Source organism: Parasteatoda tepidariorum, chromosome 6 (assembly GCF_982258835.1).
Source record: "Parasteatoda tepidariorum strain Cologne lab strain chromosome 6, Ptep-v5.0, whole genome shotgun sequence".
NCBI lineage: Eukaryota > Metazoa > Arthropoda > Arachnida > Araneae > Theridiidae > Parasteatoda > Parasteatoda tepidariorum.
In genome coordinates, this window is record NC_141760.1 from 40,279,182 (window position 1) to 40,306,911 (window position 27,730).

Consider the following 27,730-nt stretch of genomic DNA (forward strand, 5'->3'; position numbering starts at 1 on the left):
TACAAATAACTAATTTTAGTCACTTTACTTAAAGTGAAGTTAAGAATTTTCATTGTGCAGATAGATGTGTTATAAGTTAAATTATTTTAGATTTTAAGAAACACAAAGTTTAAAACAAATGAAAAAATATCCATTTATTAAACATCACAAATTCACAAACATTCTCTTAAGAGGTAGAATATATTTGGCAGTGTATATTCACTGTTCAAACAGTATAAAAAGTAGACATTAAATGCTAATTTGAAATGTGATAATAAATGCTAACTATATGTGGTTGGTATGGCACTAAATTGTGTAAATACAGAAATAATACATGATATATATTAAACAGTGACAGCGTAATTTAATTTTTGTAATAAATACTGAACTCAATAATTTTTTGGTAGAAGCCGTAAAGATTAGTAAATTTTATACACCTTACAACTACTGCCTTATAATATAAAAAGTGCTAAAACTGTTACATAACAATAAATTTGAATTGAACAATTTTTGACAACACAATAATTATAATATAAATTAACAATAAAATTGATTTTTACCAATATATTATAAGCCCAACCTCATTACCTGTAAGTACACACAAAATATACACAGCTTGAATTGGTAAAATATTTAGTTAACATTGCTTCCAGTAATAGAATAAAAAAAACAATTGTTGTGATTAAAATATTATTTTACTATAAACAATAACAAAATAGAATGCAATCCTATCAAAACCCAACCTTATTATACGAGACTTGCATAGCAAAGTTTGGAAGTTGCTAATAGAGTGATGGAATTGCGTAGCAAAAATTTAAGAGTTGCCAGTGAAATAGCATTCAGCCTTGACTAGTAGGAATTTATAGGATCATTCTATTTATTAACATTCTGGCTGAGTTTTGCAGTGCATTCATTAATGATGCAGATTGTATACATTCAAAATTGCTTTTAAAAAGTAAGGTCTGTTACAAATGCTAAGAATCTGAAATAACTGTAAATTTTAATTATTTTAAAATTAAATTAATAGTAAAAAAAAAGGTTTTTATAGGTACACTTGAAAATGAAACTTAAATTGCAAAAATAACCATTCTCAAAGAAATAAATAAAAAAACGTAAAAGGAGATACTAAAAACATTTACACTTACTTCACAAACAAATAACTTTTTTTTAATAAGGGATAATTTCAAGAAAAAAATGCATTGCTTGTAATGCTTTTTTTTTTTTTTACACTGAAGTATTTCGTTCATTACAGTACGATTACTACTTCACAATTTTGAGCAAAAGGCAGGCGTTCAAATTTAAGAGTAGACACATTACACATCAAATAATAAGAAAAATACAATCAACAATTTTTTCCCATTTCACACCTTTTTCATTTACTATTTGCCTAACAAAGTATTCACATAAACCCAAATATCATAATTTCAGCAAATTCTTAGGCTAAAAAAGGCATTTAATAAGATTAAAATTGTAATAGGAAAAATATTATCAAGGCACTTACAAGTAAATAATTTTACGTCAAAAACACTAAGAATTATAATTTATATAGATAAAAACTGCAAACATTTAAATGACGTATTTTTATTAAAATAAAATATTACAATACATTACATTCAAGACTTGGTATTAGAAACATGTTCACCACAGTAAACTGAATATAAAACCATATCACATGAAAAATAAATTTAACCTAATAAAATATAAAGCAGGTTACTTAATATTTTGTAAACTCTCAGAAATATTACTAAAAAATACTATATCTTTCAACACACATTTGATTCATATATATATATAAAAATAAAAAAATATTGATATGCATACAGTGTCACAATCTACAAAAAATTGTCAATACAATAAAGTCAAACTTCTTAAAAAAATATTGGATAAATGCTTGTTTTGGGAAATTCTTTAAAAACTAACAGTTGTGTCATGTCTAAAAAATTAAATGAAAAAGAATTAGAATAACAAAATTAATAAATTTTATTATCTTTAATAAAAATTTAATTCTTATGAAACACTGTAAAACTTACTTTTGTTCTAGGTTTGCTGCTATTCACAAAATGCTTTGAAATAATTTGAGGATTCATTTCATAGTCTTTAAAATAATGATGCTTCATTGCTTCACAACATGATATTCGTTCAACAGGATTAAAGTGTAGCATTGACTGCAAAAAGAAAAATTTTAAAGAAAAAAAATTTAAGCTGAAAGTAATAATAAAGCATAACACAGTAAAATATTTGTTTTGTTCAAACTTAACCTGTAATTTTTACTGTATTTAAATAAATTACTTACTAAATTAACTTACTTCACAATTATGTAGATAAAAAGATTAAAGTTATCTATCCATTTAACAGGTTTCAAAACATCATAAAATTGAACAAATAATCACAATTTTAAGTTTCACTTGTCTTCTAATATATTAGAAGTCCAATTTATTTTAAAATGACATTGAAATGCTTACTTAAATAACAATCAACGAATTATAGAATGCATGTAGAAAGGTTGCCTAAATCATACCACTTATTACGTGTTAATTTTTATCAATCATAAATTATTGATAATTACATTTGAAATATTTTAATAATAAAATACAGCTATTGAGCTACTTATATAATTTTTTCGATATATGATATTTCTGTAGTAAATGCTGAAAATTAACTGATTTCTAAAGGTCTGCAAGTGATATAATTTAACAACTCAATTGCCTAATTTGTACCACCTGAACCCTATACATGACACATTAGAAAACAGTACTTTACATTAATCCTCCTATATCCTTATATAGGATGTTAAAAAATTACTTATAAAATTTAAAACTTATAAAACCAAATTAATTTAAATAAAAGTGTATTGTGATTACACGGCCACTTGTTTCTTCTGCCAGATTCTAAATATGAAAAAAGCTTCCTAATTTACCTTTTTCAACATTCTGTATACAATGCTTTTTTAGAAATTTAAAGTGGTACGATTTAGACAACTTTTCTCAAATAAAGAGTGTTAAATTAGCACTGTCAACAATTTAAAAGTGAAAAAAATCTGAGCAATGACACCATAAGCTATTTTTTTTTTTTAAAGGTGAAATATGTTAACTTTAAATAATTTGACTGTGTAATTGTTTTCAATAATCATTTTACCTTTATAATGATATTATAATTACTGTAATACTTAATAGTATGAAATGAATTGTAAAGGTGTGTCATGTAAAAAAGTCATATGAAAGTGTGTCATCTTACAAAATTAAATTTAGAACGTATCTAGGTAACAATTTTTCGCACTTATCAATGCGATAGACTACTTAACGAATCGAAAGTAATTAGTATTTAACATAATATATATTGCTTATGTAAAATATATACTTATGTAAAATATATTTAAATATACTTTAGATTATTGAAATAAATCATCATGAATAGAAAATCATTCTTACAATTGAATTTTACATAGAATAAATAATTACAAAGACTAGTGAAGACTAACTTACTTGCAACAAATCTGCTCCATCTTTACAAATTTCTGGAATCACATTTTGAAACGGAACACCACGATAAAAACGAAAAGTAGCCCACGCTATTGAAACTTCAGCTGGCCATTCAGCTTCAGGTGGGGTGCCAATGACTCTGTATTAAATATATTTGTTTTTATTCACACATTTCTAAATATATTTACAATTAAAAATTAAAATACAAAACTTTATATGATTAACATTTGAAAAAAATTAATTGATCATGAACAAGTTGGAAGAACTCACTCAAATATTTTAGCAAGTTGGTCAGCATCATTTTCACCAGGAAATAATGGCCTGAAGAAAAATGGTAAAAAAATTAGTGCATTCAAATTTTACATTTATGTATTTTAAACATATATAAACAATATTTAACATCAGCTATATAATCAAACATTGATTCAATTTACTCTTAAATATAGATATCATATCACATTCTTTTTTTACAGCAAATTCATATATGATTTCAAACTTTCTAACCAACCAATTTTGAAGATTTTCAAAAATAATTAGGCACATTAACTTAGAATCTGAAATATTTAGAGTAGTGTTTTTAGTTAAATGAAATCCTTATGCGTAACTAAGTTTTACAATTTTATCTTTAAAAAAATATTTTAATGAACATAACTATATGAAAAGCAAAAATAAATATAAGAAATTATTCTTATTTGAATATTCATATGGTTTTCAGCCCAGATCTAGGTTTTAAGATAAGTTTTTTTTTCTAGTTAAATAAGATCATTTATTGTGACTACTATAGACTATTATTACAGTGCACATCATTAAAAAAAAAAAACATTTTTATAAGTTTGAATGTTGGGTTACTAGAGTTCTAAATAATATATCTAAAAGCAAATTTCTAAAAACAAACATACTTAAGTCTATATAACTCAGCAAAAATGCAACCAGCACTCCAAACATCTACAGCAGTTGCATATGATTGAGCTAGAAGGACCTCAGGTGGTCTATACCAAAGAGTTACTACCTAATTAATGAAAAATGAAATGGCTAAATAAGATGTTTAAAAATTTATTGTTAAGTAATAAAATTAATCAAAGTGTGTAAGAAGTTTTATATTTTTGACAAGAATCAAGTAATTTTTTAGAGTATTTCAGAAAAAGTAAAAACATATTTAAGTAATGTGATAAGTATGACTTTACTCAAAAGTTTCAGTTTAGAATATTTACCTTAAACTTAGTCAGATGATGCAATAGGTTTAGAAATACATCACAAAAAAAGTACAGAACTTACATAAATGAACTATTGGAATCTTGGTATCAAATAAAATAACAGGAAACCTTTTCAACAGTAAATATTTATATTTGTACTAAACTTTAACTGTTGATGGTTAGTAAAATTATTACTTAAAAGTTCCTTATAATTTAAAAAATTTCTAATTTAAAATCCACATTAAATTATTTATTTCTAGAGAATATATAGTGTGAATATTGTATTAAAAAATAAATAGTGTGAAAAATGAATTTAAAAATTTCACATTATCTAAAATATAAAATTCTAAATAAAAAATGTCTTCTTATATTTAAAGTATAAAATTCTAAAAGCTGTAAAAGCAAAAAAAAAACTAACCATCACTAACTTCCTGATAACATCAAAACTTCATCACTAACTTCCATTTATCTTTGAAACATTAAACTAACTTTTAAAAGAAAGGATAAGAGTTGGAAGTACAAAAAAATGTTATGAATAACAAAAATATTGTTCTCTGAAATTTTGACAAATTACTCACTGCCTGCATTTGTTCATTAAAATCGGGTAACTTAACATTGTATCAACCAAATATTTTTGATTTCTCCGTCAAATTAGTGTTCTTGTTGAATCAGGACTCGTTATAAGCAAGTTCGATTGCATACATATAATAAATATAATATACATTAACAGAGAAACTTTGCATTAACAAAAGTAACAGATTTCTCAATTGATAAATTTCAAGTACTTACAACAGAAGTTAAAGGAATTTTTTCAGAGTAAATTCGAGCTAAACCAAAGTCTGCTAACTTCACAATGCCTTTATTTGAAATCAGAACATTTTGAGGCTTTAAATCTCTATGCAGTACTCGATTGAAATGTAAGAAATCTAATCCATTAAGTAGTTGATATGTTAAATCCTATAATGATAAAAGAAAATTTGTAATAGTTATATAACTATACAAATAATATATCAGATATCAGAGGTCAATTTGGAATATAATTAGGTCTATTTATGATTTATACACAAGAGTACAGCACTTTGAAATAATACCTATCAGAAAATCCCTATCTACTTCAATTCTACTTCCCAAAACTTTCACCTCGGAAAATATTGTCTGTCTGAAATGTATGACTATTCCATTTTGTTAGCATTCTTACAACTCAAACTTAAAAAGAGATTTTCAGATACTTGAAAATGAACATTTTTATATAAATTAATAGATAAAACACTTTAAAAAGACCAAAAAAAAAATCATAAAAAGTGTGATCAATTACTGTAATTTTTAATAAATTAGAAATTCATTTTTAGGCAATGAATAAAATGTTTTATACAGTAGATAAGTTTGAATAAAATAACTATAAATGCTTATAATAAAAGAAACCTTTAAAAATTACTTTGAACAATCTAATAAGTTGATCTATTAGTTAAACAAAAATTTTAAATAATGACTAAAATTTATTGCTAAGAAATAATTTAGCTAATTATGATCAAATTTTGTATTTTTCCTTGGAGTTCTCTTTTGACTAAACTATTAGGATCATTTTTCTGATTGTGTTGTGACTACTCCAAAATTTTGAGAGTCAAGAATCTAAATGTGTTGAAACAAGATGCATTTATTCAAAATAAAAAGGGTTTTGCTGCTGTCAGATATTTCAATTTGAAAGATTGTCATCATGAATAACTGAATAAACATAATTAAAGTTATACCCTCAAACCATTAAGATAGCATTTCAGTATGGTGAAATCCAATCATTAGATCAAAAATTACACAGCTGTGCAGATTTTTGTTTTGCTCACCCTACAGATTCAATAACAAAGCTTTAAAGATTATTTTATTTTAAAACAATAGTTTAAAGTATCTAAAATACTAAAATAAATATTTAAAAACTATATTAAGTTATTACTAAAAAGTAAAGAAAATTCTTCGAGTATATTGCCCCAGAACACAATTTTTTGGTTCGAAATTTCCCCAGAATTCTAGTGAAATTTTTGTAGTTATTATATTTTTCTTAAAAATATTTTTAGTAAGGAAAGTCTGCATTCTATTAAAAAATTGTTTTCGTTAACCAAGAAAAAATATTCATTTCATTTTACACAATTGTTGAATAAACTATCAGAATAAAAGGAATAAGAATAAAAGGAATAAGAATAATATATTAAGAAAAAGGTTAATAGAAATCAAAATATATTGAAATCGTAATCATTTATAAAACTAAATTTATGGCTCAAGCCATAAACTTAAGGAATTCAAACATAGAAATTAAGGAATTGGACATAAAATCCAGAAATTTTTTCTGGGGGGTGGGTCATAGACTCAGATCCCTCCCCCACAAAAGAAAATTTTTTTATATTTTTTTTTTGAAAAAAAAAAAAAAACTGATTTTTAATGCTAGTTTTCTCATTTATTTTTTTCATAATGAACAGTAGAACAATACATAAATAATTCAAGTATTCAAAATCTTTAAATAATAAATGTAATGCGTTTTTTAGAAACTTTGGCAAATTTGTCAATGATTTTTTCAACATCCAAATCAATTTCTCGATGAATGTTTAATAATGCGAGTCCATTTAATCGTTCTTGATTTTGAGATGCCCTAAGCCAAGTTTTGAGACGTTGAAGAGTTGAAAAGGAGCGTTCTGCTGTTGCTGCACTAACTGGTAGAGTTATTAAAATTCTAAACAAATTGATTGATGGGTAAAATGTTTTATTTCTTTTGTAAACTATTAAAAAAAAAAAAAAATTTATTTATTTTCTTCAATTTGGGGGGGGGGTCATGATCCCTATGACCCCCCCCCCCCGAGCTGGATCCGCCACTGTGTTATTCCTATTATTTAACAAAACAGAAAATATCCTTTTTCTCTTAAGACACTAAGTTCAGCTAACAACAAAAATTTCCCTAGGACAACCTAAATTTCCCGGGAACATTGATCATGCAATCGGACATATTCTGCACCCCTAATTATTTATTACATAAATTTAAGAAGCAAAGAATTATAAAAAAATAAGATTACTTTGATTAAATCTGTACTTAATCCAGGTGGTGGACATCGTTCCAAATAAGTGGCTAAATCTTGATCAACATGCTCAAAAACTAGATAAACAAGCATCTGTCTTTCATTTTCTACTCTTCGTCCATGACAAATGTCTAATAATCTAAGAAAGCACAAAACAATCATTAGCAATATTCAAAACTAATTTAATTTATAAACTGTTTGCACTAATCGGATTTAATAAAGAATAATCTAAAATGGTGTTTTTAACTATACATTTTTAGAAATAGTTTTACTACTTTAGAAATAGCTTATTTTAATAGTTAGTTTAGTTAGATGAATTATTGAAGACAAACGGAATAATGGAATTTGAAGAATTGTTACTTGATTACTTTGTACTGAACCACGAGTTTTTGTACAACTGCTTTCTTCAAATTATATTCAGACAAATCAATTTCATTGTTTTTTTGACACTGTCTTAAGACTTAAAAACATTTTTTTTTTCTTCCCTAACTATTTTTATTATAGCAGGACATTTTAACTGTGCGTTTTTGACTGACTGTGTTCTTTTATCATTCCTTTTTTCCTGAAAGGTAATACAGATTACCAGAAAACTGATTTTCAAGGTTTCAGTTTTGTTTTAAAAACGAAGAACATTTTTTTCTATTTCTCTTTGGCTTTTTTTCGTCTTTTTTTTTTAATAAACTATTTTATTTGCCGGTGACTTTTACATGACACCATTCTTTAAAGAGCGTTTCCATTAAACTTTATAATAACAATTTTTTCTCTGAAAATACAACCATGTGAAAAAGTCAAATGGACATTTTCCGCATCAGATTTTCATTTTAAAGATTATGAAAGTTTTATGTTTTTGTTTATATCTAGATTTTTCCATTTAAAAAAAAAAAAGGAAAGGAAGAAAAACTTGTTTTTATTACTACGCTACGTATTATTTTTAAGAGTGTTTGTATTAGACTACATTCTCTTTCTTTAATTTTTCCATGAAAATACAGTAATTGGAAAACTTAGCTGCTGAGTTTTAAAATTTTCTCTCGAGATTTAAGATTTTTATTTTTTCTCCTTCATTTTGTATATAATTCTTCATTTTAAGGGGCGTGATTATGACATCGCGGCATTTTTAAAAGAGTTTTTTGATTAACTATATTTCTTTAAACATTGTTTTAGGGTTATTTTTTTTAGCATTTAAGTTTTGTTTTAAAGTAAGAATTTTTTTTTTTCTAATTTCTCTTTTTCTTTTTTCAATTTTACAGCTTTATTTTATTTTTTTAGTTATTAGTTTGTTTTTTGTCACATAATTTTTATTAATAACTATTATAGTATAATATAAATTTTTGATTATTTTTCAATAATGACTAAATTTAGCTATAGATAAAAATGTTTATTAATAATTTTTAAAAAAATTTGCTATTCAGTCGCTAATTACTCGGTATTCGGCCAAATCACTAATCCACATCCCTAATACACTCTATAACAAAAAAAATCGATGCACCAAGAAGCAATCATCCGATTGCTTTGAAATTTCGTATGCATGAATGTTTTGAACAGATATAGCTGAAATGATGCCGACTGGGGACGTATAGTCTTTAGCGACGAATCCCGCTTCCAACTGTGTCCTGACGATCATCGAAGACGTGTTTGGAGACGCACAGGACAGAGGGGGGATCCTGCCTTCACTATTGCACGCCACACCGGCCCTCAACAAGGCATTATGGTCTGGGGTGCCATTTCCTTTGGCAGCCGGACCCCTTTGGTCGTCATTAGAGGTACACTTACTGCACAGCGGTACGTCGACGACATCCTAAGACCTGTTTTGCCACCGTTCCTTTTGCAGCGCCCTGGGCTGGTTTTTCAGCAGGACAATGCCAGACCACATACGGCACGTGTTGCTATGAACTGTCTGCAAGCTTGTCAAACTCTTCCTTGGCCTGCCAGATCACCAGATCTCTCTCCCATCGAGCATGTCTGGGATATGATGGGAAGGCGATTGCATCTGGCACGGAATGTTGATGACCTCGTTCGACAATTGGATCGAATTTGGCAAGAAATACCGCAAGAGACCATTCGGGAGCTTTATCGGTCTACGCCACGCCGAGTGGCAGCTTGTAACCAGGCTACAGGCGGGTCAACACCTTATTGAACTTGTTACTGTAACTCTGCAATAAATTATTCACTTGTTCTGAAATTTTTATCATTTACTATTCTGTACATTGTCTTCCTATCCACAAATTTTCGTTTCAATCGGACAACTCCTTCTTGGTGCGTCGATTTATTTTGTTATAGAGTGTATTCAGCATTACGCACATGCAACCTTTACTTCCCAGTTCTTAGTTTTGCGGTCCGTATTAAAAAAAAAAGAGTTGTGCAGACATATTTTGTAAAATATAAAGAAATTTATGTTGCAATTTAACAAAAACTAATTCGAAAAAAAAAAACAAGCATGAAGTTCACCTGCATTATAGCAACCAATGCAGAATTTGAGTCAGGTATGAGTAGAAAATTATTGCACTGACAAAATAAACACAAGGGAGATATTTCCGTATCGTGATCTATCGCGCTAACTACAATCGCTATGGTGCCAAATAGATTTTAAACTTGCAATTTTTTAAATAAAACATATAGATGATTGCTCGGAGGTGGTTACGAGTTATACCTTTCGAGTTGGTCCTTTTCTGTGATTTTTTATTTTTTTCTCTCGAGTGCAGTAGCCCTAAGTTACCCAAGATTTGGCGATTACTCTGCCACCGATCACGATGAGGAAATATCCAACATCATGAAAACTTACGTAGAAAGTGATAAATATAAAGTAATAAATATAAAGTAATATAATCTTATAGTGGTACTTTAAAATTTATATAATATATAACACAAAAATTTCTGGAGTTTATGATTGTGTGAAAACTTAAAGTAAATAAAAAAATAATAAAAATATTGCAGGTCAGAATTCAATACTCAATTCTCATTTGTAAAAAAAAACGGTTATTTACAAAGACATTAATCATTGATTTTCATTGAACTAACAAAAACTACCATTTTAAGAAATTTTATATTAATACTAATAATGTTAACAAAAAGGTTTCAATTAAAAGGCTTATTGCTAGCTGGATTATTGTATGGGGCCGTTCAAAAAGTATGTACATCCCGAAGGGGGGAGAGGGGATTTGCTATTTTGCACAGTTTTGTACAATGGGGAGGGGGAGAGGTATTATACAAAGTACGTACATTATAAACATACACCAAATTTAAATTTGACTTTTTCCTACACACTCCTTAAATAAATATTTAATTTTATTTAAAACATAATTATTTTAATTTTTGTGAAAAAGGGGGGTAGACTAATAAAATGTACGTACTCTAAGGTGGGGGGGGGGGAGTAAGACCTTATGTGCGGTAATTTACGAATGGGGGGAGGGGGTTAAAATTTCTCCATTTTTGTGTACGTACTTTTTGAACGGCCCCTATTGAAAAAAAAATTATAATAAAAAAATATTACAAAAAAAGCAATATATTTTTCTGTAGAGCAAAAGATATTTTTAAAATCACAAAATAGCTATCTAGATTTTTTTCTGACATTGTAATAAAGTAAATCCTCTTACGATGAAATAAAATTGAATTTCATAAAATCTCTTACTTTATTAAAAACAATTATACATTATTATTCATTATAAATTTATCACGCGTAATCTGCAGGATAAAAAATACTGAGAGCGGGGCTAACTTTTACTATGAGGAACAAGGACAACTTATCAAAAAAATTACTCATTTTGGACAGGTGCAGTGCAATGACAAAAGAAAACCGGAAGAAACTAGAACTAAATAAGTGAAAATAGTACTGAGCGGGGAAAAAAAAAGCGCGAACATCCGGTGCGACTATGACTTCAGGCAACATTATTATGCAACATACAACAAAAAAGGGCAGACATTTTATTTTTAGGCTATGATGAATTTCAATGAGGGAGAAAAGGGAGTTGTAATAACAGTTTTCTTTCTTTTCTATTTATTTATCTTTTTTTATTTTTTTAATAATAAAAAATCATTTTTAAACATAGATTTTTTTTTCTAATTATGAGAGTAGAAATTAGTTTTGTTCTTATGTTTTTATTTACTAACGCTATTTTCTTCTATTACATTTCTTGAAAAAGAGAAAAATTTTGCAACGATAATTTGTATTATGTATCTCACACAAAACATACAAAAAAACAAGAAAAACTATTTTTTTTATCAAACTCTAACAATTATCTTAATTAAGAAATTAATTACATAAAAATAATAATTACATCTGTTAAGACAATGTTTGTTTATTTTTATACTGAATCACGCAAAACAGAGACATAAATTTTAAACTCCTAATTACATCCAAGTAAGTAGAAGATACTAGAAATAGTGTTAAAATAATGATTCGAATAAATAACCATAAATTTCAAAAGAGAGTAAACTTCAAAAAACTAATCAAACCTGCACATTTTATTTTATTTCCTTGTTAAATTATATACAAGATTGAATATATTTTATTTTATATCCGTCGTTGAACAGCCGACGCAGTTTTGGGTTTACGACCACTAATGTTCAACTCCGTAGCCTTGTAATTTTGAACCAATCCAGAAGACAAGAAAACTCCTGAATCAGTACCCCCACGGGTATGATTTGTTATGGGAACATGGAGGACTTTGCGACACGACCGATTTAACTTGCATCAGTCACCATTCACTACACGGGTCTTCGGCCGGAGGGGATTGAACCCACGAACTCTAAAGCCATAAAGTGCTATGCTGAGCAAGTTTAAGAGATAAAACCGGTCGGTGTTGGTGGGCCAAGATATGCCCCTTCAAAACCTTCCCATATTTCAGACGAAGAAAATTTACCTTGATCATCCATTTAAAATCAGCTAAGTTAAAAATAATTTAAGAAGGAAAAAATAATTAAGAAGAATGGAAAAAATAATTAAGAAGAATAGAAAAAATATTTGTAAAATAATTTTGCTAACATTTAACAAAAAAAAATCCGATTTTTATTTTATTTAAATGCATAGAAAACTTACAACAGAATATTTTAAACAAAATGAAATGGTTAGACTGAATTTAAAGATTAATGGCATAAAAACCAGAACGGCTATATCGCAGTTAACTCAAACGCCTTAAATTGTATAAGCAAAGTTGGACACGATAAACAAAAAGAGAACGAAACAAACCGAATAAATAGTTTTAAGCAGACTTAAAAAATACACTATAAATAAGTAAACATAACATTTTTCAACATTTTAGTAACTTTTAATATTTTAGCAAAAAGCCAACTTATGATTAGAGCAGAGGTCGCCAAAGTGGTTTATATAGACCCCCAGGGGTCTATTTAACAAAAGCGGGGGTCGATCTGAGACAGGGGGGCGAATGGGGGTCGATCCGAATCGGAAGGGTCGATTGTGGGTCGAGAAAAAAAAACAGTTCTCAATACGCAAATCATACATACCTAATTTAGTATGTAAAATTTGTGAATTTTTTTTTATAATTGACTCAATATCAATTTCGTTATAAAACATAAATTAATAAACGTATATTTATTGGGGTGAAACAAGTATTTACGTACCAGCGCGCAGTGGCACGAACTCAGGGCAGTTTATAAGTCATATGCATATGTGCGTTTGTCCAAATGTCACGTGTGACGAGCATTGACGTTACAAATGCAAATATATGCAGTTTCAGCTATCTTTGAAAACTGTGTTGAATATTTGCAGTGTCATTATTAAAACTTTTATAGTTTTGGATAATTAGTTATTGTTTCGATAAAACCATTCGTTTGGTTTAGATATCAATTTTAATTATCAATGCACAAAAAAGAAGGTAAGCATTAATAATATGGATGAGTACAGCCCGCGACAAAACTATAGCACACTTTGTATTTTTTTTAAAAAAAATTACAAAATTGACCAATTTTGACGAAAATTAAAATTGACCAATTTTGAACCCAATATAGCGAACCTTGCACAAAAAACACCAGGCACACCCATCTCATTGATCAAGAAGCACCTTTACTTTACTTATTATATCTACTTATGCATAATTACTTATTATTTAATAATAAGGTATTTAAATTTCAATAATAATATATTTTGCATAAAACTATTGTTACACAATGTACTATTACTTTAATAAATGTTTAAAATCATAACATAAATGTACAAACACAGTATCTAATAGAGTTTTATTTAAATTAACAGAAAATTACTTTTGTGGGGGTCGATGGAGATTTCGAAAAATTATATAGGGGTCGATGATCAAAAAGGTTTGGTGACCCCTGGATTAGAGTAAATATTTGTAACATAATTACAAATTTAATTCTTAACATAATTTTCTCTAAATTCTTTAAAAGCTAATATTAATAAGCACCGTTAAAAAAAAAATTTTTATATTATATTATTTTAAAAATATCCACTACTCAGACTTACAACGTAAAAAAAATCTGTGTAAAACATATCTGTGTAATCATACATATCTGTGTAAAAATTCTGTAATCAGTTAACAAATTTTTAGCATGTTGGAAAAATATGTCGGGAGGCACGTATGATTATATTCCTTCCGAAAGTAACACGCTTGACGCTTCCCTGCCTTTCTAAAAGGTTAGCCACCCCAGATCTGAAAGGTCGAATGTATTTTTTATCATCGAATTCATTAATAGTAACGAAATTACAAGCACTGACAAAGCCTAAATTATCTTCACAATTTATTCACTTAGATGCGAATATTCTATTAATTCGAACAAAAAATTCCCAATATTAAGAACTTCAGAACAAATTTCAATAACAAAACAAATAGCCTTGACCAAATTAATTTAGTAGCTTCGTAACAATATCATTCCGAACAGAGCGAATTGTGGTTATATAACCACTCCAGTAACAAAAGAAAACCACCAAAACTTTCACTTTTATTAAAGAGAGCCGCCAGTAGTTCCAGGAATTTCTTTCGCACAACAGTAAATAACCCAACAAGGTGGCAATCATATACAAAGAGAGAGTGGGGGGGGGACGAGGTAGTATGTGCTAGTTCTTGAAAATCGTGGCGGCCAACAAGATTAAACTTTACACTCAAGTGCGCTAGAAAGGAATTTTTTCCAAGAAGATCATCACCCCAGGGAATAGAAAATTTAGTGTTGAGGATGTGGTAAACAACCACCCATTATTAAGCCAGAGTATTTCAATGCATGTCTCTGAAAACTCCAAAATGTACATAAATCAACCTTAAAAATAGCTTTTTTAAAGCATATTTGCCTTAAAAGGGTCTAATAAAAATCGCATCATTTTTTAAAAACAAAATGCATGTGTAAGGGTTTCTTCACATAGAATTCTTATATATAACGATGCAAAAATTACTGCGAACGATACCTGAATGATGAACTACCACACCCAATAAAATTAAAACAAAACTGAAGTAAGCATTGATAATTCTTTTAATAATTAATAAACTCAATTTAAGCCCATTGAAACAATTGAAAGTGCTATTAATTCAATAGAATACATATTTTTTACCACATGTTTCGTTTTGCTCGTACAATAATCGTTTCGTCTCCTAAAAAGAAAATATAATTAGAAATAGAATTTCAATTAGAGAAAAAAAAAAAATACGCACTAGTGATTTGGGGGAGAAATTAGGTCTGCAATTTTCTCGTTTTTACAAACAAGTATGGGTAGTATGAGGAATGCTTACACAACACACTAGAATTAAGTGACCACATTTTTATTGAGACAAAGCGGGACAAATTGGATGAAATGAGAATTACAATTTAGTCAAACTTTCAACACGCACAATATATATATAAAAATACGAATAAATGTTTGCAATAATATTTTTAACATCAACTGGAAGTAAGTCGGATGCTGTTTGAATAGTATAGGTATAAAATGTGCGCTGCACATCCTACTCCAATATTTTTTTGCTTCAAATGTTCGTTAAGTTTCGCAAAAACGTTATTGATGCCTCTTCTAGCCTTTCCACCAAAATTTACGTTAGTGTCATCCGCACAATAGGCAATAATTTTATTGTTCAAATTATTCTTTTTTAAAATAGTACTTATTAAATCAAAAATTATTTGTGAAGTTTAATCAGGCACTGAAACAAAATCTAATATTCTAATTTTAATTCCTGTTTCTGGATCAAAAAATCTAACATCTGTGGGAAATAATTTTAAATCTTTGTGGTTGGAAGCATCGGAATATATGGATATAAATGCGCATTTTTCTAATTCTATCTGCAATTGTGAAAAAACATTGCAAATAATTGCTTCGGTTTTTGTCCTTGCACATGCATATTTTTTGTCGTATAATGTTTTGATCACTTGCGACGTACAATCCATTGATCTGAAACTTTGATTGTGGTTTATGGTGTGGAAAGCAAATAGCTAATCCTCCGCTAATGCTAGCTGTTTTTCCGTGTTGCTAAAGCTAGCACTGTGAAAAAACTGTTCCATTTTGGACGAGGAAGCGGCATTATTGAAAAATCTTTTGTGCCTCTTTGTCGCTAGATGTTTATCAATATCGTTTTTTCCACCATGTGAGACCGAAAATTCAGCATTGCATTTATCAAACCGTACCATATAGTCTATTTTGGTACTTTTAATAAATGAAAATTCTCTGCTTAGCTCTTCATTAAATTTGCATCCTCTTTTTTTACTCATCTTTTATTTTGTGGATGAATACTATAAATAAATAAAAAATTTACTACAAAGGCTAAAAAAGAGTATTAAATTTTACCTTATTGACCGTTACTTTGTGGCGACTATTGCTCTACTTTTGTCAATCAAATAATGAGTCAAATCGAACGTCAAATTGAAAACAACAAACCGCACTGTCTAACGGCAGTCCGCACTTATCTGAATTAAGCCGAGACGTAAAGACAATGATCGCACACCACCGAGTAAATTTAACTCGGTACATTGCCTAATTTAGTTTACTCTGCATGCATTTTATGTGTTTTTTATGTATTTTTTATTTCTTTATGTTCACCATAATACTTAATAAATAATCGGAATATATTTTTAGAGTACATTTAAAATAAGAAATGCAGATATTTTCTAAAAAGCGGGACATTTTAAAAATTGGCGGGACGCGGGACAGTCCACCAAAAAGCGGGACTGTCCCGCCAAAATCGGGACGTGTGGTCACTTTACACTAGAATCCCTTTATAAGAAAAAACTCTAGTTTAAAGGGAAGAGTTTGAGATATGCTTGCATCTACTCACAAGAGACAAAGAAAGAATTTCAAAATTACCAAAAACATACTCTCGTTGTAAGATTAGAATGTCTCCTAATCAAGTAATCAAGAAAAAAATTATACTAATGAAACGTTTCATAATGGCTTTATCGATTGAATGCGGTCGACAAGTTAAACGATTTTGCAAGGCATCTAAGCAACTTTTTGAGTCAGAGTAAATAATCTTTTTTATAATTTTTTTTTTTTATTAATTTATTTTTTATTTATAATTTCATCCATACATTTACTTATTTTGTGTAGAGCTAAAAATTATGGCATTGCATGCAGTAAGGAACTAAACAGTATGGCAATGCAAATGAAGACAGTCTGAAAAATTCCGTTCAAAGTTTATCGATTCTAAAGATCACAATTTCTTAAAGACGCGTATCTATTAAAAGTTCTTTGGGTAAAGTGCATAAAAGCAAATTAAACATATTTTGATTAAATAAACAGTTTTTGAAGAAAAAAAAAATATCCAGTTTTATGTATTCTTTTAAAAACTTTGACATTTCATACGCACCAATCCACAGTGGGCCAAAAGACAATGATCTTTGACCAAAAGTCAAAAATTAAATTTCAACTAAAATATGTTTAGGCAGCTTTAATATCGCCCAAATTAAGTATTCATAACCATTCCAATTTACTTTCTGGACCGACGAGAGTACAATGTAGTGAAAAATATGTTTAAAAAAAAAATTTTTAATGTAACTTTTAAATTTATATTTCAGAAATATATATAGGAATTTCACCTTTCTGTTACATTTTTAGTAATTAGTCGAAATTATAGTACAATTTTTCAATTTGTTGGATTAGTTAACACTCTTGACAAACTTATAGTTTTTATCTTATCATTTGACATTTTACAATGTTTGAATCACTTTCGAATCTCCAAAAAGTTCCACGAGGTAATTAGCTAAACTTTTTTTTGTTGTCATCTTTGATGTTTCTTCTTTCGAAAAAACCTGCCCCATGTTTAATTATTGTATAATAATGCCCAAAATTATGTTGTTGTTTTTTTCATGTTTTCGCGTTATTTTGTAATATTACTTCGGATATATAATTTGCTTTTCATTTTTAATTTAAAATTACGAAAATTATTATATTTTCATTGCTATATTTAATTATTTAAACATACTATATATATATATTTTGCTCGCCATATTTCAGCCGCCATCTTGTTTTTTTTTTTTTTTTTTTTTGGTATTTTTAGGGTATTTCAAAATTTCAACTCTGAATTCAATTTACCTGAACATGAAACCCCCAAATTTTGAAACAGATTTTATCGAAATACTAATTTTGGCCACGAAACCTTGGATGCTGGTCCACTGTGCAATCTAATAAATATTACAGATGAAGTTGTTTCCGGTAAGAACATGCTTTCCTAAAATTAGGGGGGGGGGATATACATCAGAGGCATATATATTTATATTTTTAAGTGCTGTATTGGAGTCGCAATTCTGATTACAATATATAATTCCCTGATTAAACTGTAAAAAAAAGAAAATAGATTATTTATACACTGTGAAAATCCATTACAGTAATCGATTATTCAACCCAAGATTCGTAATTAATCATGGAGAAAAAAAAGGAAATGTGATTATTTTCATAAAAAACTATTTTTAACACCACACATGAAACTTAGTCCTACTACTTAGGGTCGTCATTATGTATTATTGAAGTGAGTCCCACCGACTAGGTAACTCTTCAGAATCTGGGTTTCTTAAAACAAAAATAGGGTCTTGAAAATTTGGAGGATAAAAAAATATTTTATTGTGCATAAAAATGAGAAAAGTATGAACCACGTAGGTTTATTTTCAGAATTAGCCCTGTAAATTTAATTGATTTAAAATAATATAGAGTTTTAAGCTTTAAAAAAAATATTAAATAAAAAAATAGAAATAATATCAATTATCAGTTACCGATTTGGGGATTTTATAAATACCTTAAATAAGTTTTTCCTTAATTTCCTTTTACCTTAAATAAGTAAGTTTTAAATCTCAGCTATCTAAATTCCATTCAACCAGTCTTTTTTTATTATTTAATCAGTTGATCAAATTTCCGACATTTTATCGATGGCATGTGTGATGGAAAAGTCACGCCGATACGTTAATAGCATGATTCTTGAGAAGCATGCCATTGACGCTAATCATCGTAACCAGGAATCATCATGCAAATCATGGTAACCAGGAATGCGGTTCATTAATTCTTCTATGACGTATTCGTGAAATGCGGCTTCTGTTGATCTTGAAGACTGAGGCAAATATAAACGATTTGAGTATAAGATGAGATAACAGTTAACCTAGCTATGTCGCGAAATGAAAAAAAAGGGGGAGGGCGTTGTTCATTACTTTACGACAAGATCTCAACGCCTATCCCGAGTGGTTCCGAATTCATGGTACAAACTTTAAGGGTAGGTCTTATAGGAATATATGTGCTCAAGTGACGCGGTGAGACGCAAACACAAGAAATAAGAGACGAAAGGAAAGGCAAAGTGTTTATTGAAAGCGTTGTTGACGAGTGTAATGCTTACAATAACTGTATAAAATTGTGTTCACCAGTAGTGATACAGGATTGACAGCGTTGGTGGAGCGATTGGGCACGTACGGTCAAAGATGCCAGGTATATCACGCACACGTGCAGCATCTTCAGATATTCGTGCAACGAGATCCTCATTTGAGTCAAGTTGAGTCGCATAAACTAGATTCTTCAGATTTCCCCATAAAAAGAAATCTGGGATAGATAAATAGGAAGATCGGGGTAGCTAATGTACTAGTCCAACACGGTAAGTGGGCACATCAGAGTAGAACAGAGCTGATGCCCTATCATGCTGAAATCACATGCGGTAGCGAATGTCGATCGGAACATCCAGCAGTAGTTCTAGTAGCACCTGGTCCAGAAAAATAAAATAACATCCACCATTCGGTAGCATCGTTAGTAAGTATGGGCTAATTAAAAAGTGGTTGACAATACCTGCCCACAGAATCGTTGTTGATACGCATGGGGTAGCGTTGCATGTGCATCATCGTTGACGTCAGCACAAATGCGAATGGCGCTTACCCCTACTGAGATGCATTATGTGGAACGGCGGCTATACATCTACTGCCCTCTACCGGCAACGCAACCAAGCGATAACTCCATTTCTCTTTTCTTTTATTTCCCCTTTTTGCTCCTCATGCATCACTTGCACCCATACATTCCTACATAATAAATGATTGTCACAATATCCAGTATCTACCCTTAAAGTTTGTACCATGAATTCGGGACCACCTTGTATAACTTGAATAAAGAGTTCAATTTCTGACAACTCCATGATTGAAATTAACGCAATTAGAGGCACTACATTGCTCCGCACTCCAAATTTATGACGTACGCAATTTACAAAACTATCAAATGGCAAAATTCCTGATTCTTTAAAAAAATAATTTATTTTTTTTTAAACCAGCCAAATCATATAAAATGTTTGTTTTGTTTTTTTTTCTCCCCCCCCCCCCAATGCCCACCTGTGTTAACATCCGTTAATTCAGGCATTTGCAGGGCAATTTTTTTGACCTCTCTTTCAGGGTTTCTAATTTCAGAAATATTAGGTGGGCCAACCTCTCTCCCACAGTAAGGACAGATAGTACAGAGAAGGAAAGAACATCCATGCCTTGCCGGGATTCGAACATAGAACCTTTCTGATGCAAGGACAGTTCCGTGCCCCCTACACAGGCCGGTCTGCTATATTATAAAATGTATTAATATTATAATACTGAATATTATTTAAAAACAATAATAGCTAAAAAGTTACTATTTCAAACTTCTAAAATTATTATTTTGTTTTTCTTCTCTCTCTCTTAATGTATTAGTCTATTTTGAAATATAATAATTTATATAAATCTCCCTTTCATTATTTCTTTTGATAAAAACTTCATTATCAATGAAATTAAGACCTTAAAAAAAATCACAAGTTAAAGAATATATTATAAGAATTGTATAAAAATATTTGTATTTATTATTGAAAAAAAAAACTATTTCAATAAATGATTTAAAAACCATATGATTTAAATCAGGATTCTAATCATAATTTAAATCCGGCATCTTAATTTATGCCAACTTTGTCAGTAAGTTAAAATAATTTGCAAACCCTCCTATGATAAAAAAATAATAATAATAATAATAATTTCAATGTAATATTTTTTTTCAAATTTAATTATTTTTCCAATTTGAAAGGAACTTTTTTCAGTTTAAAATATTTTAGTGTCAGATATGAGAATTTTATTTTGTAAACTTCGAGAAACTGGGCCATTTTTGGGTTTGCGGGTATCAATGTTCAATTCTGTAGCCCAATAATTTTGAAACGAACCCAGAAGACAAGGCAACTCCCAGTTCAAGCATTGGGACAAATTAGCCGTTGCATAAGACTTTTTCTGGAAGTAATCCGCATTTACGTTAAGTGGAGGGGAAAATCATAAAAACCTCCCATGGTTAGCCAGATAGCAAGGTTGGAAAAAGTTATGATTTATTTGTTTTAAAAAAATCAAAATATCTGATCTTTTTTATAATCAGATTTTTCTTTTTTTTTACCTTTACCATTCAATTTTCTATTAAAAAATATAATAATATTGCGTATTATAATAAAAATTTAATATGCAATATTCTAACTTAAGAACTTATCAATTTTACTTTGAAAGGTTAAAACTATATATAATTTTTACAAACTAATCACTGAAAAAATAAAACGTTAGTTGGTTTTATCCCACTATAGTTGGTTTGATTCAAGCTTAATAATTTCATGAAGTAGTTAAAGACAAACACCAGATGTGTCAGTTAGATATCAAATGAATAAATTAATTTAGATTAGGAAACAAAAGAAATCAACTACTTCAAATTACTCTTTGCAAAATAGTTCTATATTATTTATAAACATAGTTTACATGTTAAATTAGTTTCAAGAGTATTTTTATTTGATTAAATATAAAACTAAATTAGTAGACGAAATAAGTTTATTAAATAGCAAATCATTTGACATACATCTAATGAAAAGTTATAATTTAATAATTTAACACCACTTCAATCCACATTTATTTTTTTAAATTATTATAATTATTATTAAAATAACAATAATTTTAGCCTGTTCTCAACACCAAATAATAATTTACATACATTATCCTGTCATTCTTTATCTGGACTTATAACCTTAAGAATATATTTATAAATTATCCTGAATAAAAATTATATTTTACTTGAATAAATGTTTTTTTTTAACGAAAAAAGAAATTTTAATCAATGATTTTTATAACAAAAAAAAATTTAAGTGATTTAAATAATGCCAACCCTGCCTAATAGCAAGAGTATCCTAATCCTTATCCATGATGTCTTGTCTACCACTAGGATATTTTATGTCAACACTGTTATGGGAGCAAGATAGAAGCAGAATTTCAGCCATTCCTGGGTTGCCTTGTTAGACCATTATCCTCTGAACTATCTTTCTATCAGCATAAATTAGAATGTAGCAAATCCTCTCCAACTTTTAGGTGCCGACAATTATCTGAATAGCCTATCACATATTTCCAATAGCATGCAGACATTTATATGAGAGTATATGGTGAGATTTTATACTACATAGTTTCTTTCTTTATGAATAAAACTTCAATGTAGTTTTTATAATTTTGTACAAGATACACAAATTTAAATATGGTATGCTTACATAACTAATATCAACATACTTCCATACCTTTTGCTTTTATTAAATTAAAATCTAAAATGTGTTAAAAGTACTGCATTCAAATTCATTTAGAGAATCCATTCATATTGTTCAATGGGAAAAAATATTTCAGAGAACTCATCTCTTTATAGGGTAAATAAAGATATATAGGTCTTTATTAGGGTAGGTCATAGTTGACTGATTTTCATGAGGACGAAAAATAACTAGTTTAAATTAATTGTCAGCTTAAATTTTTTTCTAAAAACGCTTATTTTTTTTTTTAATTAAATGAATTGCCGTCAATTTGCTTAATTTTATCATCAGTGTATTCACTATAATCAAATAATTGTATATTATAATAAACTATATTAATTTTTATTATACACAATTCTTTATTAGCATCTGAATAATATTCACTACTTATTTGCTACAACACATTGCCTTGATAGCTAGAAGAAATATATATTTATATAAAATAAACAATACAGATTCGTTTTGTTAGAATTTAACAGAAAGAGAAGTTCACATTTATAATAACTTACATTCCTTACTTTAAAAGTGTCTTTGTTGAAATAAAAAGGGGGTGAACTCCATGAGCCCCTCTTTTTTTATTGCTTGAACACAATTATTTACTCTTAGACTGCTTTGCTTGCTTACGAGATTATAAAATTTGTAAAACAGAGTCGTAAAGAAAAAATAATCTAATTCAATATTCAAAATTCTACGAACCATATAAAATTAACTAAAAGCAGCTTAATAAACAGATTTTGTTCTCATTATCTTGCGCTTTCAAACATGATTAGTACAATCAGCCCTGCACTTCTGTCGAAACAATTTCCCAGAACAGTTCAGAAATTTTTGCTTTGTTCAGAAAAAAAATAATTAAATAAAAAAAAAAAGAATTTTAAAAAATTAGTTTGAAATTTTTCAAATATTTTAAATTTTTTTACTATAACAAACCAAACATTTACCCAACTACAGCACTGACACTGTTGAATAAAAAATAGTCAAATTGTTTATAAAATACATCATTTATCTCAAGAAAACAAAAAGTTTATTTAAAGACTTGTCATTAAGGATTGATGTAATCTATGATTTATGCCTATAATCAACTATAATATTTTCTACTGAATACTTCACATAAAACATATATTTTCTTTTTTTTTTAATTTCATCATTATATATGAAATTATCTTATCCTATTCAAAAGGATACAGACAAAGAACCTGGGATTTTAGAATAATTCCCGGAATGTAAACCATGACAAATGCTTTTACATACCTTGCACAGATATTTCTTCTCAGATTTATGAATAATGAAACATTTAATTAATATTCAGTGTGCATTTGTACGACAGTTACATTTTCCCTCATAATAAAATAATCTTCATGATACTTGATCATAAAAGGATTAATAATCGAAATCTATAAATACATCCATTATTAAAAACTTATAAAAAAATTTGACTCTTTTTCTTTTTTTTAATTCATTCAAAATGTATAAATACAGAAAAATCTTTAGTAATTTGCCTTTCTGCAGTAAAAGTTTATGGGTCTTTAAGTCGAAGATTAACAATCCCAATTAATAGTATATAAACATGGCTATAACAAAAAAATCTTATTACAATATTTAATCTACACATTGCTGATAAATGCAATTTTTATAATGGTTATTTTTAATAAAATTTAGCATAATCTTAAGTTTAAATTTAAGTTCTAGTTTGTTTTCTTTTTTAATTAGCAAGAAAAATATCACATTTTAGAAAATGATTCTGTTGACAATGTACAAAACTTTTCGACAGAATCACAATTTTTGCAGATAATGTGTTAACGGAAAGCTTTATGCTTATTTTTATCACGGGCTTAAAAATTACTTTGAAAAAAATTTGTTTCCAAATGTGATGTGTTACAAAGTGATTGTTTGTAAATAATTGAGTTTGATCTCACAATTGAAGTTTATAGTTATTTTCTGCACAACAGGGTTTAAGTAGATTTCAAAAGTTCATTAACAAAAGAGCTAAAATTAGAAGAAAAAGAAAAAATTTAAGAAAATTTAAATAACACCTGGTTAATAAGTTTGTGCTTCAATATGAATATAAATTTGCAAATATGAGGATTCATTTCAGAGCTGAAAAGAAATATTAAAATTCTACTTAATAATAAAATTTCCAAGAGGTATAGAACTCAAAATGTTATATTTTTTCTTGCTGGTTCATATTTTATTTAGATCACTTAATTGTTCCATCTTTTGCTTAATAAGTATCTCTCCGTGACTAGAAGAAATTGTAAGAATTTTTTAGAAAGATGATAGTGATTTTCACCCTCATTTTTAATGATAGATTCGTAATTGATTGTGGCTTAACGCTTTAGAGCAACAGTGAAAATGTTTTTATCATTTTTCTATGAAATCTTAGTTCTGTTACATAAAAATTAAATACAAAGTAAAATTTTTTTAAAAAGCAAATGGTATGAAAATAAAAGCTCATACAAAGGACATTTGAGCAAGGAATTAAATTTTAAAAATGATTTTCCAAGAAACTTACTTTTAAAAAAAAAATTCTTAATAACCTGTAACTTAAATAAAAAATTATACCAGAAAACACTTACTTTACTACATTTGGATGGTCAAGAAATGTCAGCTGCTTCAACAAAGATATTTCCCGAACAGTGCTAACAGGAACACCATCTTCTCCAATAGGAATTTTCACTTTTTTCAATGCAACAAACTGACCATTATTTGCAAGATCTCTGGCTTTGTAAACAGTACCATAAGCCCCATTTCCAATAAAAGTAACATCATCAAAGTTCTTACTGCTATGTTGAAATATACTAAAAGAACTTACACTAGCAGAAGCAGAATTCCGTTGCTGTAGTGAATTATTTATTAAAGCACTAGTTGTATTTCCTGGTTGTACCATGGTATTATTTGATGGTGCGTTTGTTCTATTACAGGCTAGACTGGCATCATTAGAAAAAGCAGCACTGTCATGTCTAGCCACATTTGAATTTGCTATAGGTGCCAAATGGTTTTTAACTACAAGATGACTTGGCATTATGAATGTTTGTGGTAAACATAAACCTGAAATAGAAATTAAATAAATATTTACAAACAGTAATCAAACAAAAAAGAAAATATTATTAAAGAGTCTAACTTTTAGGTTATAAAAAAAATAACAATAGGGAATGCAATTTAAATATTCATACAGAATTGTAATCAAATTTTGATTTCTCAGAGTTCAAACCTTAATTATATATCGGCTTAAACATAATATGAGTTCCCTCCATGCACAATGAGTTTAAAATAAGTATTTATTTTATAATTTATACTACAATTCACCAATATTATCAGTTTTGAATTAACTGTTTATTATTAATATTTCTTGTATTACTTATGATTTAAAACTGTAAAAAATTTAATTTAACTCATTTTTAGGTAAATTTACTTATTAATTATGTAACAAAAAATAACATGTTTTATAATTTATATATTTCTAACAAATATATTTAAACACATTCATACAGAAATTTAAAAATATATATACATATCTATAGATTTTTCCAGCCAATCTTAACTTTCTTACCAATCTTTTTCTTTTTGGGAGATTTTAATTTCTAAATAAACAAGTTAGAAAATTCTTTTGACATAAACCCTTTATATTTCAATCATAAAAATGATATTCAGAGTAAGTATGTTACTTAAAGGAAAGTCTAAAAATATTCCCAATTAAAAAAATACTTAGATTTTTGTAAAGTTATATTTTGATTAATGTAATACAGTCTAAGTTATTTTCAGCAAAATTTTCACTTTTAAATTGCTTATGTTTTATAATTGTTAATGCAAAGAACATGTTTACATAAGTTTTATAGTTGTTAATATTTATATGAACAGAAAAACAATTTGACACAGACCAGATAATATTGGTATTTTGTTTATGCAAAACATTTTATGATTTTAACAGTATGAATAGTATAGCGTATCATAAAAACTTATTGATATAAATATATTAGGGCTATTTCTTGCAACAAAGAAAGAAAAATTAGTTCTTAGAATACAATAATATTTTATGCCCTAGTATTCTAGGAATTAAATTGAATAATAACAGTATTAAATTTGAATATGGAAAGAAGGCAGAATTTTACAATAGGCAGTGTTATAGCTTAAATAGTTGAATTTTACAAAATTCAAGTCAAGAAAAGAATATAGAGTAATTGCAATAAATTGTAATTATATTATAAATTAAACAATTCGATCTATTACCAGGAAATTACAGCATTATGGCAACAAAACAAATTTTATACATTTCTGAATACAGATATTAACAAAAAAGAAAAAGCACATTAGATAAAGAAATTAAAAATTGGAAATGATCAACGATACCAAATACCTGATGACTGAAGAAAATCAAAGAATTAAAACTTCGAAATCTGATATGTAAAGAACAAAACTGTTTTATCTATAAGTTAAAACACTAACTAATGTTTGAATTAATAATTCAACAATAAAATTCGTACATTCCCAAACAGGGAGGGGGCAACTTTAACCTATCACCTGTCTATTTTTTATAATCGGCCTCCAGCTGTTCTTTTAGAAGGAGACATGAATGAGCAGAGCGGGAGTTCCGAGATGAAAGAATCAAAGATGCAAGAGTGACATCTAGCGGATCAAAAACATATTATTCAAAAGAAGCAAGATAATTCCGGAAATAAGCAGACCTATGCTTTAGCTTCCTTAGTGGCGCTACTAGTAATGACAGTCTGAAATTCAGCAGAATTTACGCTTCAATCACTGATTAGCGGAGGTGATTTACCTCTGAACATCTTCAAAATAGAGATTTTCGGATTGCATGCATTTAAAAACAATATTTTTGTTAATATCATTAATTTAAAGTATTGTCAAATTTAAATCAACTTTTGATGGGGGTTTTCTGTTTCCTTAACATTTGGTTGGGGGGGGGGTAGTGTTGAGAGCAATTTATCTAGTTTTTTTAATCAAAATCATATAGGAAAATCAAAGCAATTATTTGTGCTAATTAACTTTTTGAGAACTCTTTATATGCATTATTTTTCTGAGTTTAAAATATGCATTTGTTGGAGGAAAAGAATTTATTCGAT

General features: G+C 28.2%; 1 protein-coding gene across 2 annotated transcripts; it reads right to left on the reverse strand.

Moving 5' to 3' along the window:
• Nucleotides 1-121: 121 nt before the first annotated feature.
• LOC107436200 (cyclin-dependent kinase 4) lies at nt 122-27,274 on the reverse strand. Of its 2 annotated transcripts, none has more exons than XM_087165692.1 (9): nt 27,004-27,274; nt 25,226-25,697; nt 7,705-7,846; nt 5,441-5,608; nt 4,358-4,467; nt 3,729-3,779; nt 3,462-3,597; nt 2,010-2,144; nt 122-1,912 (listed from the first exon to the last, which is right to left on the reverse strand). In XM_087165692.1, exons 2-9 carry the CDS (start codon nt 25,669-25,671, stop codon nt 1,907-1,909), a joined length of 1,194 nt encoding a protein of 397 aa, XP_087021818.1. In that variant the 5' UTR covers nt 25,672-25,697; nt 27,004-27,274; the 3' UTR covers nt 122-1,906. The 2 variants fall into 2 exon arrangements, with proteins under 2 accessions (XP_087021818.1, XP_087021819.1); XM_087165693.1 differs by having other exon boundaries at nt 26,997-27,261.
• Nucleotides 27,275-27,730: the final 456 nt, after the last annotated feature.

Bases quoted from the DNA above. Each gene is read 5' to 3' on its own strand.
- LOC107436200 (XM_087165692.1), bottom strand. From the start codon at position 25,671: ATGCCAAGTCATCTTGTAGTTAAAAACCATTTGGCACCTATAGCAAAT. The intron at 3,598-3,728 runs GTGAGTTCTTCC...TATTTAATACAG, and splicing joins CAACTTGCTAAAATATTTGA to AGTCATTGGCACCCCACCTG. The intron at 2,145-3,461 runs GTAAGTTAGTCT...TTCTTTTTGCAG, and splicing joins ATGGAGCAGATTTGTTGCAA to TCAATGCTACACTTTAATCC.